We start from the raw sequence: 17,393 nt of genomic DNA, 5'->3' as shown, positions 1-17,393 counted from the left end.
CCCTTTCTTGTTTCTCTTCTCATCTCTTCTTCTTTTCTTTTTCTTAAAAAAAATTTTTTTAATGTTTATTCATTTTTGAGAGACAGAGAGAGAGCATGAGTGGGGGAGAGGCAGAGAGAGAGAGGGAGACACAGAATCCGAAGCAGGCTCCAGGCTCCAAGCTGTCAGCACAGAGCCTGACGCGGGGCTTGAACCCACGAACCGGGAGATCATGACCTGAACCGAAGTCGGTTGCTTAACCGACTGAGCCACCCAGGGGCCCCTCCCCCCACTTTTTTTTGAGTAGGTATTTCTGTAGGTAGTAAATGACAATTTCCCAAGAACTACAATGGGTGTTTTGGAGAAGCAAACTTTATGCACATATTAAATTGAGACTATTAACTGTAGGTAATGGTAAACATCAAATGGATTCTAAAGTATAAAACAAATGTATTTACAGTGATTTCCATATACTATGATTGTTGTTATCAAGCTCTAGACCTCTCAAGTGATTTGTCTGCAGTATCAAATCTGATTTAGCAAATTCATCTTAACCAAAATTCATTATATAGTTATTCATATCAAATTTGGCAAAAAGTTTTTAGTGGGTGAAATCTTGAGACACTTATAATAAATCTTCTTTCCATTTCAGGCTACAGCTCTTCCTGAAATAGCAACTTGTTAGAAAGGATTCCTGGTGATTAAATTGTTCTTCACTTAAGAACTTGTTTTCTTAAAGTTTTGGCTATTTATAGTATTTGATCTCAAAATATTGTTTAGAGTGTTATTTTAAAATTTCTTTTTTTTCTCTAGCTCATAGACTTATAATCCCCAGAGGCTATTTGCATCATAACACTCAAAAATCTTAAAAAATGAGGCAGGAAAAGTGAGTTAAACTTTTCCTTTGATACCATTTGCTGCTCTACAAACAGGCTGCTCCAGAATTAGACACAGAGGCTTAGGGTTGAGTGAGATCTTGTTGGGATGGAGAGACTTGCTCAGGCATCACGGTCCTATTGCAAACACACTCAGTTTGTTTATATTTCTTTATTGGATTTGGGAGAGAGAGGATGGTGACTAAAGTTCATCCGTGACACCACCACCATGAGGCACCTATCCCATTATTTGGTAGTCTTTCCTAATGTTAAGCCTGATTCTGTAACTTCTCATCATTGGATCCACTGTTAAGTAAGATGTTCTAATAACTTCTGTCCCTATCCCCAAATGAGTTCTCACAGGGTCCGTGGTTAATGCACCATCAAAATCCTTGCAGTTTACAGAGTCACAAGAATTCATGTCTTCTAGCCTTTGCATATGCTGTTTGTTCTTTTGTGACTATGTGCTAACCATGATTCCTTCATTGGCCCATCTTTCCAGATTCTTCCCATGTATCAAACCCAGGAGTCTAGTCATTCTATCTGTTTTGTCCCTTAGCAACTTGTGCATACATTTTCATGTGGCAATTTCACATATCATTATGGTTATTTCTATGTGTGGTTTCACTGCCAGAGTGAGAGTACAGTATGCACTCAGCAAATGAACAAACACACCAAATAGAGTATGTGCATCAGTGAGCAAATCAACGAATTATGTAAGGGAGATATGGCAGAGGAGAAATAACCCAACTCTTGTTACTTAGGAATTCTCTCACTTGGCAAATCTTCACATGAAGGGCATTGAATATATCTGAACCTCTGTCTTTCTCATCTGTTAAAGAAGGTTTATGTTTCTACCTTTCTGCAAAGGTTTCTGGTAGATAATACATAAAAGCTCATATGTAAAGGTATAAAGTATTATACAAATATGAGATATTTTTCAGGTTCAAGGCATTATGATATAGTCTGTGGGGAAAAAAAAACCCTAATTATATGACTGATTATATCAGGAAAAGGGAAAACAAATACTAAAGAGCAAGAGATTAGATCAAAAGAGGAGCGAGGCCAAAATTTACTGTATTGTCATGAGCACCAGACAAAGAAATGTTAACCCAGGGATTCTAAACTCTGGGTGCACATTAGAATTACCTAAGTATTTAAAAAATGTTTTTAACTGAGCTCTAATTTATCTGGTGTGAGGTAGGACTCAGTTTTTGGTATTTTTTAAAACTTCCCAGGTCATTCCCATATATAGCAAGGGTAAGGGCCACTGCCAGGCCACAAGAATTGAAATGATTCTAGGGAGAAAAACTGCATAGCACAAACATGAGACGTTTTAAAAAAGATTAAACAGCATGAAAAGTTAGAAGGACTAGGGAAAGGAATTGAATGATTAAAATGTTTAGGAACATCACAAATGAAAATAACTGTTTTAAGGTCTAAGCTTTTTTCTTTAGAAAGCTAAGGGAGCCACTGTGGAGAGATATGAGAAACAGTCAGTACTTCATAATTAACAGGGAAGTTGTTCAGACAAACTTAGGCACAGGCCAGGAATTAACACTGGCAGGGCAGCATTTTACAGAGTACACCTTAAAGTTACTTAGGTTAAAAGCAGAGTTTAAAATGGCTATTGCTACCTGTTTACTTACTCATGAAAAGTTCCTAGAGGAGGTAAGTTTTGAACAGGGTTGAAATGATACTGTTTATACAGAAGACAGGAACACAATAGTGTTTTTCATGCGAAAAAGTTTGGGTTTGGGTTTGAGAGTCATGTCTTCCTAGTCTGTCATATTGCTATTTCCCTTAAACCAACCAACAATGAGGTAATTAACTGATATATTTGAAATTGTAATGAAGGGAATCCTGGAAGTGTTTTTTGGTGTTTATTCCCCACCTTTTCCGTGTTTAAAATTATTTCAAAATAAGAAGTCTTAAGGAATGTAATGTGTTTAAAAATATATTTAAATATATAAAATGGTGGTCTTGAGGTAAAAACATACTGAACTTACACTAAATTCTAAAATTAACTTGCTTTTAAAATGTATTTAAAAGTCATTTTCTAATAGATTATTCTTTGGCATGGGAAAAGTAAAATTTCATTAGTTAATTGAAATGTGGCATACTAGTGTGAAAAAATAGTATCTTCCCTACTTATGTCATACAAATCTGTGCATATGTTGTAGTCATATAGGAGAGGAAAGGTTATATACCAATGGTGAACCTTTTTTGGAGGCATTACGGTATCTTTTATTAATGTAGAAACCTTAGAAATCCCAATGTTATGTTTAATAAGTGGCCAAACAGCAATACTTATAAATATTCCTTGCCTTGAATCTAATAAGAGATTTAGGAAAGAAGGAAGCAAGGATAACAGGAAGTGAATAATATCTTATTTTCATATAAAAATTATGTAAGGAATATGGAAAACAACCATTTTAATATTTTCATGGAGAAAGCCCAAGCCATAATTCAATATTTTACTTTCCACAATTCACATCCTTTTCCAAGTGAATTATTTTCGTTAACTTGTTTCAAAGAATCTTGATATTTGGTACAGAAGAAAAGTGACGTAATATTTTAGGACCTTAAACTTTTAGTTTTTCAATTTTGTCTGTTTCAAATGTATCATTTATAAAGGCCATGCATGTAGTAGAGAAGGTATGGGGCTTGGTCCTAGAAAGCTGGGTAACAACCCAACCTTGAGAAGTGTATTTTGTACGCCTAATCTTCCTCATCTGTAAGTGAGAAAAATAATAATAACTCTGTTACCATGTGTATTGTATATATCAAGCACTTGAATAATATGTCACACAAGGAGTAGCACCATGTAAGATTTAGTTACCCAAATCATAAGAACATATTGCTTAAAAAAAGAAAGGGTAAAAATAAAATAACTACATTTGAGATTTCTTTAGCTTCGCTTAAAAATTTTGACGATTTGTGTATCCTGGGGATTTTTTTTTCTTTTTTTGGTAAAGGCTGCATATTAATGCATGTACCTATGAGTATAGATGCTTGCTAGTTCAAATGGTACTCCTTTGATTAGACTCTTAGCAAACAGCCATGTCTCTCAATAGACACCCTGAATGTGGAGTAGTTTGTCACAATTATTTGGTAATCTCTTTCAGTGTAACTCACACAGCAAAAGTGACAATATTCCTGTCACTCCTCAGAAATGTCCCAGCTCTGCGGGTTTCCACATTCAGGAGAATGAAGAAAGCCATTACGAGGTATGCCATATCTCTATAGAGACCATGTTAGTAGTGAGCAATTTGCATTTTCCTAGTGATTGTATATAGTCTGAGTTAACTATTATAAACATTTTCTTTGCCATCCTCTTTTATGTTCATATTTTTATGCTAGTACTTTTTTAAACAACTTAAATAAAGAATTTTAGAACAAAAAGCAAACAATAATATCTTTCCTCTTTGGTAATAGTGCAGCTATTAAATTCAATATTCTTGCCATTGAATGCAAAGTGTTGATTATTACCTATTTTTGGAGAAAGTAATGAGCAACTTTCTTTTGGAGTTAAAGATTCTTAGTTGATTCATTTTTATTAGTTGAGCTAAAAGATGTGAACATGTATTTGTTGAAAGATTTATTTGCTTCATATCCTACAGTTAGGGAAGATAGAGAAGACCATGTTGCTTAATATGAACAGGGTAACTGGAATTTTTATTAATCTTTTCTCTTTCTTCTACCTTTTCTCAGCTTGATTCTTTACTTCCTCATTTTTTGAACTGAAAATAAAAATTACCTTCCTTTTTGCTTAACGAGTCCATCCACTGTAAAATGTAGAAGATCCACATTTTGTTGTTTTTTTCTTTTATCTTTTCTTTTTTTATGTCGTGAGGGCTATTCTAGTACCAATCGTTCTAACAGGACTGGTTGCAAAAATCTATTATATTTATTTTAATTTATTAAAATTGTGGTATAAAACACATAATATTTACCATTTTAATCATTTTAGAGTTACAGTTAGTAGTGTTGAGTATGTTCACATTATATAATAGATCAATTTTTTAAGATCAATGTTTTTAAGGAATTGTGTTTCAATAGTTAACTCTAATATTAACACACACATATTTGTTTCATGTATTTCTGCAGTCATAACATATGGATTGCAGAGAGATGATGAATAGATAGATAATATGTATATGTATATGTGGTTAATAGCATGTATTCTATTTTCTCATTGAAGCTAGTTTTTTCCCCAATTTCCTTAAAGTTATTGAAAACATTTTTATTATTAGTAGTAGTACAGAGTTGCTTTTTAAAAGGTATTTATTTATCGTGAGTGAGAGAGAGGGTGGGGGAGGGGCAGAGAGAGAGAAAGAGGAGAGAGAGAGGGAGGGAGGGAGAGAGAGAATCCCAAGCAGGCTCCGTGCTTAGTGTGGAGCCTGATGCAGGGCTCAATCTCATGACTGTGAGATCATGACCTGGGCTGAAATCAAGAGTCAGACACTTAAATGACCAAGCTACCCAGGTGCCCCAGTACAGGTTTTTCGCACTAGTTTTTGCCAAGTAAAGGCATCTGTCATTCTCAAAACTCCCAGTAGTAATGTAGGTCAGAGAAACTATTTTGATTAATAGAAATTTTACTGAGTAAGCAACTTCTTTCTAACAAACCATTAATTGAGATGGAAAAATGTTAAAGTGATATTTTGGACCGTTTTATCTCCTAATACTTCCTTCACATATTTTATTTTTCTTTGTGTGGATCTAAGTATTCAGAAGCATCCTTCTTACCTAGAACATATATTCTTCTTCCTATTTTGCTTTTATTTCCTCTCTCTTTCTCCAAAATCTCAATCACTTGGCAGTTGAGAGAAGAATGATAATTTAACCTCTTGATTTATCATCATTAGTGTGTATATTTCAAGTGTGTAGAACATGGAAATTTCTCCCATGAATCACCCTTATTGCATCCAATAATAACACAAGAACAGTTATTTTATGGCATAAATAAATAAGTTTTATTCATAAATAAAAACTCATGTAAATATTTACAAAGCCCATGCACAACATTCTGAAAGCCACTGAAATCCCAAAGATTTCCTTATTTTTTGTAGAGAATTTAAATAAGCCAAAATTAAAATAGTTTTCTGTGAATGGTATTTTTATTCTTCCCTGGATATTTTATAAGGCCCAATGCACAAGAGCACAGTTTGTACAGGGTTTATTTGTCTAGAGAAGATAGGTAAGAAAGAAAAAATGATACTCCAAGTTATCATGTTGACTTATGATTCCAATTATCAAAGAACGGTGAAAGTAAATCTGTGTTATACTTATAAACAAAAGAAAGTAAACAAATTATTTTTTAAAAATCCCCAAATTCTCATTTAACCATCATATTCCAGGCCCATTGTAGTCTGAATGGTTTCAGATTAGGTCATCTCTAAGGTCCTCTCTCTTTCTAGTGGTCTATGATACTAAATAAAGATAATGACATTGACAGCTGATATTTTTGTGGCACTGATACTCAGTGCTGGGGTCTGTTTCAAGCTCTTTATGAGTATGTTTGGCCATCATTTACATTTTGTCCTTTAAATAGTTTTTCATTTTGTTATTTGTTAAATGGATTTTCATCATAATATACCTAATTTACTGAGTGTACTTTTTTTTTTTTTTAACACAGAGAGAAAATCTCTGCTGACGTTTCTTAGAAAATAAAACTTGGAGACAGAAGTAATGCCTGTTTTGCAGTGTTATAAAGCATTCTGTAAGGGACACCTGGGTGGCTCAGTTGGTTAAGTGTTCAACTCAGGTCATGATCTCAATGTTCATGAGATTGAGCCCTGCATCAGGCTCCATACTTACAGCACAGAGCCTGCTTGGGATTCTCTCCCTCCCTTTCTCTGCCCCTCCTCCACTTGTGTCTGTCTCTTTTTGTCTTTCTCTGTCAAAATAAGTAAGCTTACAAAAAAAGCATTCTGCAACACAGGGTTTCTGTATAATGTTTAATGTCTATAGAACAATAACAAAGGGGGTAGTTTCAGTAACCGGTTCCTTAAAAGTTCTTGATCTAATATTAATCATTTTTGAAAATTAATAATGGAAAGTGATCATAACCTACAAAGTTGGTTCCTGTGCTATGCTGTTATTATTTTTGCTTTACATCGAATAATGTGGTAAGCCTGGTAAATATATTACTAATTTTTTATTTTCTCACAATTTATACTTTCCCACTTTAATCACTTTACTAAAGCAAAAAAAAAACATGTTAGGTCTTTTTATCATAAAAATATTTAATTGAGGGGCGCCTGGGTGGCTCAGTCGGTTAAGCGTCCGACTTCAGCTCAGGTCACGATCTCACGGTCTGTGAGTTTGAGCCCCGCGTCGGGCTCTGGGCTGATGGCTCAGAGCCTGGAGCCTGCTTCCAATTCTGTGTCTCCCTCTCTCTCTGCCCCTCCCCCGTTCATGCTCTGTCTCTCTCTGTCTCAAAAATAAACATTAAAAAAATATATTTAATTGAATAAAGCCATACTGTTCAAGTAGAAAGTCATATTTTTGTCAACTAATATGATTAATCTGAATGAAGCTATTAAGTTTGTATTACAACTTTAGATACAACACAAAACCAAGGCTGTATGACTAGCAAAGTTTTAATCATTCTTAAATTATCGGACTTTGCCCATCATGCTTAACTTAGATATAACAATTACTGCTCACTCATAGAGGAATGCTAGTATCAGCTAATGGGTAATCTTTTAGCAGACATTATTCCAGACTCTTCATATATATTACCAAATTTTGTCTAATCTATGATGTTAAGATGTTAATGTATAACAGCTTAGCATAACCCATGCTATAATTTCATTTACCATTGAGAAGAATTGCTGTTGATTAAACTCTGGTAAGTGCTTATATATGATTTCCTTAATATGTATCCCACTTTAAGTTATGTTAAAGTATAAGAAAGCTTACATATTAGAATCATTAAAATGTAGCTCATTTTAATTCTGACAGCAACCCCATTATTCCCATTTTACAGATAGGGAAACTGAGGCACACGGAAGTTACGTAAGTTGCTTGCATTCACACAGGTAGTAACTAATGGAGCTGGAATATAACCACAGGAACTACAAGGTTAATTACCCTAAGATAGTATTGAAGTCAAAACAAATTCGCAAGCTATTTAGTCATCAGAGACCATGGAGATTATATATTCATATTACTGAGGCATAAGTTGAAAACAAGAAAGATGGAGGAGCTTGCCCTAGGTCACAGAGCTAGCTAGTGATAGCACTAGGATTAGATCCAGGGTTTCTGATCCTCGAGTGATCTAATGACTACTTCTAAGCTACGTAAAAAATTTCTATGCAAATGTTAGAGAAAATAGTTCACATTTGAAAATTTTTCTTAAACTAGATTATAAATAAGGTCTGGAATTTAAACGAATTGTCATATTTAAGTTTTCCCGACAGAGCTCTGTCACTGGATACACAAAGCCTTCATAGTTAAAATACAAGCATAGAAATGAATAAGTGCACATTGTTTTCATGCCATAAATGCATATTACCTTTACTAAGCCTCTTTGATCCATAAATTTTATTGTCATTTCCCTTCTATTATGTTCAGTTCCCTTTACCCATGAAATAGCATAGGATGCAAGTGGATAGAGCTTTCAGTGTCTATATTCTGCAATCTGTAGGAAAATGTCTCATAGTTATTGGAATTCACACAAGACTGCATCTCAGTATGAGTAGCTGTTCCCTGTCACTGTTTTTGATGCTTGAGCTAAAGTATTTTTACAAAATGGTCTAGTGTTCAGTGTATGAATTTTTGAGATAAGACTTTTCCCTTGTAGCAATGAAATCCGAAAATCAATGTCAGATGAAAATCTTAGCTCTAAGAGTTAGGGAGATTGGTGGAAGACTTTTAAAATAAGTATGAATTTTAGCCGCCAGACTTGGAAATGTGGCAGTTATCACAAGTGTGAAATTCATGGGTACAGATGGTTGATCAAGATATCCCAGGATGGACCACTACTATAAATCTCCAGACCAAAACTGGGAAAACAGTTTTGATAAGGAAAATGTTTTTAACCTTTTACATAAATTTGTGACACAGGGTTTGCTGGTCAGAGATACATAGAAGTTAAATTATCATTGGCTTCACAAACATTCCAATGGTGTCATTTGATGGAAATATTTAACAGAATAAAAATATGTCAAATGGAGAGTGAGAAGAGCATGTGGGAAGAGAATAGAATTAAAATGTATTAGATTATTACTATTATTTTGTGTGTTGCATTTCACATTCATAACCTCATTTAGGACAATAAGTCTTCCAGGTAAGTATACTTTTCCCACCATTAAAGATGGAGTTACAGGTATACCTTGAGCTTGGGTTCACCGAAACAAAGGCACACTGAGAGCTAGGAGAACAGTGGTTCTCCATGTTTGTAACCATAGCATAGAACACTCTAATTTAAATTAATAATATCAAATGGAGTAATAGCAAAATGATAACGTTATCTGTTACGTTCAAATAAAAAGGGAAAGATATAAAGCCAAAAGGCTTTTACTTTTGTCTCACTTGATCTTGGTCTTTTCTTTTTTCTCTTCTCTTTCCTTTCCTCTTTTCTGTATTTATTACAGATTAACTTTGACTTAATTAACTAACAGTCCGGATCTAAATAAACAGAATCTAGTATATGAAATATTATACTACATACTTACATTTTCCTGTTTTTGGTGTTTTATATAGTTGTGTGACCCAAGCACATTTAATTTTCAAAGAATAAATGTGTTCTGTCCTTAGAATAGAGATTACAGTTGATATCAGCTTTTAAGTTAAAGTAATTAATACTCACATCATTTAGCAATAATTACATGTTATAATATTTGGGAGTAATTTTATCTAATAATGCCAAATTAATTCACAAGCCAGTTTGTTTTCATTTTTTTTCTTTATAAGAACAACCTTTTCTAAAATCCCAAAGGTAAAAACATTTAAGATATACACACACACATACACGCACACACACTCTTATTATATACATTGATATACATATATATTTTGGGAATAATTCTCAGTATATCAAAATATTTAAATTCTCAGTAACATCTAAGATTACCCACCAAAATGATAAAAGCTGTGTTACACTTCAGTCACTTATGGTGAAACTTTGCATATATTACAGTCAGTAGAGAAAGGATGCTACATGACAGACCAGCTCACTCACGAGATAAGGATTTATTCCTGTTTTCATTCTTTTATCATTAAGGACCCAAATCTGCACTTTAGCAAAATAACAAAAAATACGTATCATGGTTTGCAGCTTGTTAGGGTTAAGTTCTCACATGCCCAACTGGGAAAAGTCAAAGATCTTACTTGCATGCCATTTTATGTAAGATTAGCCTTGTGGACAGTTTCTAACAAATCCAGGGACAATTGCTGACTACCATTTTAAACCATACTTAATGACTGATTGAAAAGTCTCCTTGATGTGTATTTGTCATGTGTGGTTTATATTATATGGAGATAAATTTCTCCTATATCTTTGCATTTTTGTTAATTACCACTTATTTGCTACCAAGTCAGTATAAATTTGAAACAAATTACTAAGAAGTCAAAGAATTTATAGTACAATAGTACACAGATACTACATACATTCATGTCTAATGCCTATGTATGATGTTTTCTACAAACACATTAATATTGTTATTTCACAGTATAAACTTATGTTTGAAAATCATAGGAGGTATTAGCAGTATGGAGTAATATAAAAATATACATATTTCACCAAATCTCTCCTACTTATCTCTGCCTTCTGAATGTGGTTTGATTTAATGTTTTAAATGGAGCCATAAATACATCCCCTAAGCCAGATAAACAGAGATTGGGTGCTAGACATTCTTTCCTTTGTTCTCACCCATAAACATGATGTTGAGACTGTTCTGTGGAGTGGAAGCAAATTACCCATCTTCCCCTTGTTGACCTTTTCCATAATTGTACTGAAGCCAGTCTGTAAATCCTACATTAATAATCCCTGTCTGCCTGCCTGCCACAAATATTCATCCAACAAATATACCAAAGATTCTGTTACATGATATGCTAAGTACATCATGCTGAGCAGGCAGGCACACGTACTTCTTTTTGTCTCAGGTATTACAGGGGACACATTTTTATATTCAGCAAGTTGCCATAAAGTGCAAGCAGTGGTACAGTAAGATATGTTCAAGAATCAAGAACACATGGCAGGAGCAAATTTAACCTAGGAGAGGAAAACATAATAATGTTACTGTAAGGCTTGAACGAGTCTACCAGGTAAATGATCAAGAGTGGTGTGATTTCTGTGGTTGTGGACAAATGAGAATGTTTCTCAGAAAGATTGCCTGTGTGAAGCCTAGGTGTTGGGAAGAGGCATCACAGGTTTGAGGAAATTTCCATTGGGTTATTTCTCTTCTCAATTCAGATGTCTTTCGGCTCTATTATCAAGACATCATCCTGGCTCATAATACAGAATGGCAATAGCTATCAAACTTGTAATGCAATATCCACATATACTTTAAAAAAATTAAGTTTATCTTGAGACAGAGAGAGCAAGCGAGCATGAGCTGGGTAGGGGCAGAGAGAGAGGTAGAGAGAGAATCCACAGCAGAGAACTGATGTAGTGCTTGAACTCAAGAACCATGAGATCAAGAACCTGAGCCACAATCCAGAGTCAGATGCTTAACCGACTGAGTCACCCCTGTGCCCCTCTACATATACTTTTGATTATTAAGAACAGTGACTATATAATGTTTCTCAATGCGTGTTCAATATTGTTGTTTTAAAAACTTTTGAACAATTGTGAAATCAGATATGCATATTAATAGATGCATTCCTACAGATTTGGATTTTTAAGTGAATTTTATATATAATAATTGTATATGCTGTATATGAATATATGTAATAGATATTACTTAAGGTTGCATCTGTATGTGGATGTGCAAATCTGATTTTATATGTAATAATTGATAACCCCCTATTATTTATTTATTTTGATTTTATTTATTTTTTATTAAAATTTTTTCGAATGTTTATTTATTTTTGAGAGAGACAGAGTGCGAGTAGCAGAGGGAAGGGAGTGGGAGACACAGAATTCAAAGCAGGCTCGAGGCTCTGAGCCGTCAGTACAGAGCCTAATGCGGGCTTGAACCCACGAACTGCGAGATCATGACCTGAGCTGCAGTCAGATGCTTAACCCACTGAGCCACCCAGGCACCCCAATAGCTCCCTACTATTAAGAAAGTGCACATTAATGTTTTCCAGAAGCTAAATAAATATACTTGATCCATTGGGGATTGTTCCATTGGAAATTCATGGAGAAGATTTCAGTTTGATTCCCTGTATTCCAGCAACAGCTATAAATCAGTGATCAAATTTTCCTCTAACTTAAGTTTTTTTTTTTTTTCATTACTTAACCCTGTGTAAAGGTGGCCATCACCCTCTTTTACTTTTTATTATACATGTTCTGCCAATTTCTTCTTCACCACAGAGCAAGTGGCCTTGGGTTTATTCACAAGAAGAACCACATTTGACAGATTTGCTGATGGTGTCAGCCATGGTTGCATGCTTGATGGACAGCACCAAACCTTGCTGTGGCCCAGCTCCTGCTAATTAGTCGTTTGAAGCCACTTTGTGTGCCACAGGCACATAGGCTTATCAGCCAAAGACATCTTTGCCATTCAGAATGACAAGTGTGATGCAGCTGTTTGTGGAGAGAATAGAGTGTACAAAGAGAGAGAAGGGCCTTTCAAACAAGTGACAACCATAGTACCTTTCACTGAAGGATCCTGAAATTATAACAAAACAACCAAAAGGTAGAATACAAAAAGGTGTAAATCAATATCTGTTACATCGGCATGGAACCCACACATGAAATGACAATAAATAATATCAAACTGTGAGAATGAGAGAAAAATATCCCTGCCTGACAGTACTTTTTAAATCAACTGAGGTTGCATGTTGTGATTAATACAGGCCGGGCATTTGCATATAGAATTAACATAGATGTGTGGAGTTTTCAGAAGGTTCTGCATATATCTGTGGATACTAATAGAGAAGCCTGACGGAAAGCTTTGTATTTAAAGTCCTATAGAGTACATGGTCATAAATAATTTATTGGGACACTAAATATCTCAGGACATTGAAGACCCATTGGGAAGAGTGAAGGTAATACAAATACATGTGAGAAGAGGATAGAAATAGAAAAGATAGAAAACTAGGAAATGTTAACATTTTTTTAGAAAATTAAAATATTGAAATAATAATGAGTGAAATTTTCTTCTCTGTGATGATTCTGAACTGTGAGATTTCTTTCTAGTTACCATTGAAAGGATTTGGAAATCAAATGGAAAGTCAAAAGATCTATTGTTAGAAGTGCACATTGACAAATTAAATAGATATTTTTCACAAAAGCTTTCATGTTATAAAATCCTCATTCTAATTTCCAAATATCTACCAAGAATAATGTTTGATAGATGATAGATGATATTTAGTATTTTATAAAACAATTTTAATTGTATGTATGCATATAGGATATAGAAATTCTTATAATAAGATACTTAAAACTTGAAATGGGTTTTTGGATGTTTACACTAGTTATATATATTTCTATAACATAGATATTATTATTATACTCTATAAATATATATAGTGATTACTGCAGAGGGCATATGAGATGTCATTTGTTGTGTCACCAAATCTTAGTAAGTATGGACATAGAATTATAGCTAGTCTTTTTATCTGTTCTATAGTCCATAAAATTTTGGATATAGATATAAAAATGTCTTAACCTATTTAAAAAGCTTGAGACACACTTATGTATGCCAGTTAAATAGACAATGATACATATCATATAAACTACATAAACCCAGCTTTGTCTTGATGTTAGCTTTTATTTTAGCTTTATAATAAATAATTTTGAGTTTAAAAATGCTAAAGCTTATTTATAAATAGAAGTGGCATAGAATCACTCTAATTATTGAGGAGTGGTTACCTAGATTTACTTTTTCTCCTTTAGATGATTCAAACAAACAGTGGAGTATGTTAGAATTTATGTGTATATGTTGCATATGTTAAATACAGATGAAATCTTCAAAAAGAATAGACTAAGTACATACTTTCTCTTTAAATGTCATTTATTTCTTCAATTTTGGAATTACTGGAAACCTCGATTATTCAGTATCTACAGCATATTATGCATGAGAAAGAATTTTGGAACCAAGACCACCAGGAGATCCATGTTAAGCAGGTCAGGAATGGAGTCAGAATATGATCTTTCTGAAAATTTTCAAATTTTATGAAGTATCTAATAAGTTTAATGTGAAAGGTGGACAGGAGGACTGAGGCAGAGTTTCATTAATGATCAGTATATAGGTTATGTAGATAAATGAGCAAGTGTTTCAGTCTGAGGTTTAGCATCAGCTTTTTCTTAATGGAATAGAAAAGAACAGAGTAGAATAAACTGTATAGAATTTAATAAATAGGTTAGAACAGAATGGAATGAGGAAAGAAGAGGATAAGGGAAATAAACAGAAGATACATATGAAGTATATGTTATATACAATTGTTAAATATTATTTTACTTTACTTCACATGTATACATTTGTTTATATTTGAGTGCGTATACCATGTTTCTATGTAAAATGAGTTGCTCAGTGTGGGACAAGTTAAAAAATTTGAAAGTCACTGATAAAAAATAGCCCAGACTTACATACCACTTACCATTGGTCAATAGCTCTTCAAAATCACTTTGATTATATTAACTTGATGAATTAACTTCTCAGTGGGGTAAACTCTTCTATGACTCTGGTTATAGTTGAATAAAGGAAGGTATAGGAGACAAGTGACTTGTATAGTCACACAGCAGATAAGGGGCTGTGGCAGGATTCAAATCCAGAAAATCTAGATCTGTGGGTTGTGCTCTTGGCCACTGCTCTAATGCTTCCACCAAAGATGGCAGCAGATCCAGGGTTTGAGACCAGCCTCCTGACTCACAGTGTAATACAACTCTCTTTCACTTCGGCAGTGACCTCTCCTGTCAGCCTAAATCCCAATCCGAGGGCAGAGTTTACAGATGTAAACTCTCAGCCTTGTAAAGAGGGTGTATAAGCTCAATGAGTCTAAGAAGTTCTCCCCTCAGTGACTTCTCTTGGTGATTTACAGTAGGGTTAGCATACAAATGCACTTAAGTAATTTAATTGTAAATGCCTCTATTTACATTTATTTTTACCTACTCCGTGGTAAACTAATTTGACTCAAATTGAAAGAACACCTATTAATACTATTTTCCATATAACTCACTTTGACAAATAGCCTAGGCCATGAATGATACTATATGCTAAAATTTATTTAATGATGTTAAAATGAAGAACCTTGAAATTTAAGTAAAACCTCCATTTATTAAGATGCACGTCAGAAAATAAAACAAAAAGGAAACAAAAAAAATGGTGTCAAAGGTGTATGCATGTATGCATGTATTATCCACACACTTGTTACCAAAGAAGTAAAAGTATTTTTTAAGTTTCTGATTCTTCCTTGCTTTTCAGACAAAATTTTAAATGATATATGTGTAACATATTTTTTTTTTAATTTTTTTTTCCAACGTTTATTTATTTTTGGGACAGACAGAGACAGAGCATGAATGGGGGAGGGGCAGAGAGAGAGGGAGACACAGAATGGGAAACAGGCTCCAGGCTCTGAGCCATCAGCCCAGAGCCTGACGCGGGGCTCGAACTCACGGACCCTGAGATCGTGACCTGGCTGAAGTCGGACGCTTAACCGACTGCGCCACCCAGGCGCCCCAATGTAACATATTTTTCAAATAAGTATTCATTCAAAAAAGCAGCAGCCCAAAGTCTTTTTTATTGAGGCCAAATTCTCGCTGTTTTGGACATTGTTACCCATTCGAATGTGTGTGTTTTTTGTTTTGTTTTGGTTTGGTTTTTAAGATTTCTATGTCTTATCACAAATATGGTATCTTCTTTTTTTTCCAATTTTGCAAAGAATGTTTCAGAAATAAGATCAATATGAAATTATTTTTTTTAGTTTTTATCTACTTTATAAAATATAAATCCCAAACACAATGATAGGTTGTAATTATTGCACAAACACTGTTACACGGTGAAAAATGACAAAAATAGAGCTACATTTTGGGCGGCAGCCAACTCCAGCTTCTTTGTCAGGTAATGTAAGTTTATGAATTTTGCATGCAATTCAGAGAGTTTCTGAATTTGGACACATTAAAAGAATGGCTAAAATTTAATTTGGTCAAGTACTGCTCACATATATGAAATGTAAGTAGTTTCAGATTGACCACTAATATTAGAAAACTAGCCAGTTAGATGTATATGGTATTATGAAAATAGAGGGAAAAGTCATTCATTACTTGATACTTTCTTAACATATTTTAATTTTTCTTTATGTCACCCACATGTTTGCATCTTAAAATAGGGATGGATGTGAGGAGATTGCCACTACATTCAAACATTATAAGAATCTGTTCTCTACCTACAGAAGATGGAAGTTCCTTGAAACCCAGGAGTCAGAATCTCCCAAATAATTCCATTCAGGGTCAGTTAAAGTAGAAAAAGTAACTAAACAAACTAACCAACGAACTAGCCAACTAAATCCCGTAACACATGTAAGTTTGATAACGAATTCTGAAATAATGAACTCCATACATTTAAAATAGGTAACTATGTGAGTTTAGTCTGCATCTAACAACAGGAATTTTCTTTAAAAACATACTTTTAGGGGCGCCTGGGTGGTTCAGTAGGTTAGGCGTCCAACTTCACTCAGGTCATGATCTCATGGTTTGTGGGTTCGAGTCCCGCATCGGGCTCTGTGCTGACAGCTCAGAGCCTGGAGCCTGCTTTGGGTTCTATGTCTCCCTCTCTCTCTGCCCCTCCCCACCTCTCACCTTGTCTCACTGTGTCTCTCAAAAATAAATAAATGTAATAAAAAAATTACAAAAATAAAAACATACCTTTAGGGAAGAGGTTTATACTTCTTTTCAAATTGGTTCTTGTAGCCTTGTACTTTCCAACACTCCTGGTCTATCGGTAGATAGTTATTCCCATGTTTTTGGCCAGGAAGCCAAGCAGCTTTAAAATGTACTTTCTGGGGGTGCCTGGGTGAATCATTTGGTTAAACATCTGACTCTTGATTTTGGTTCAGGTCATGATCTCATGGTTCATGAGTTTGAGCCCCGTATCTTTGGGCTTTGCGTTCAAAGTGTGGAGCCTGCTTGGGATTCTCTGTCTCCCCCTCTCTGCTCCTCCCCGCTTCTCTCAAAATAAATAAATAAACTTAAACTTTTTTTTAAATGTACTTTCTGTCTGAATTATCTCAATTTTGACTGGAATGGATATTTAGGACATGGTACCTATTTAGAACAAATGAATAGTATAAAATGTCAGCAAATTTTATATTGATATTTAATTTTAAGCATTTTGTAGATATGCATTTTACTGAAATTTTATAGATTTGATATTGTTTTTTAAAGAGGCGGCTAGATTGTTTATTCACTTATTGGCATAG

At 34.3% G+C, this 17,393-nt stretch overlaps 1 protein-coding gene across 11 annotated transcripts in view; it reads left to right on the top strand.

The window, feature by feature from the left end:
• Positions 1-17,393, top strand: part of PCDH9 (protocadherin 9) — a 918,758-nt gene that overhangs the window by 338,421 nt on the left and 562,944 nt on the right. For 6 of the 11 annotated variants that reach the window (XM_019827804.3, XM_019827777.3, XM_011288853.4 and 3 more), the window contains exon 3: positions 3,983-4,084. The exons of 2 other annotated variants lie outside the window; for them this stretch is intronic. In XM_019827804.3, coding sequence (XP_019683363.1) covers positions 3,983-4,084 — 102 coding nt within the window. Of the gene's footprint in view, positions 1-3,982; positions 4,085-6,495; positions 6,529-17,393 lie in introns of those variants that run through there. 3 more of the 11 variants (XM_019827782.3, XM_019827769.3, XM_045054001.1) reach the window with 2 other exon arrangements.

Source organism: Felis catus, chromosome A1, assembly GCF_018350175.1.
Source record: "Felis catus isolate Fca126 chromosome A1, F.catus_Fca126_mat1.0, whole genome shotgun sequence".
In the NCBI taxonomy this organism is placed as follows: Eukaryota; Metazoa; Chordata; class Mammalia; order Carnivora; family Felidae; genus Felis; species Felis catus.
Note: the sequence above shows the minus strand (reverse complement) of the source record. Positions and strands in the feature narration are given on the sequence as shown.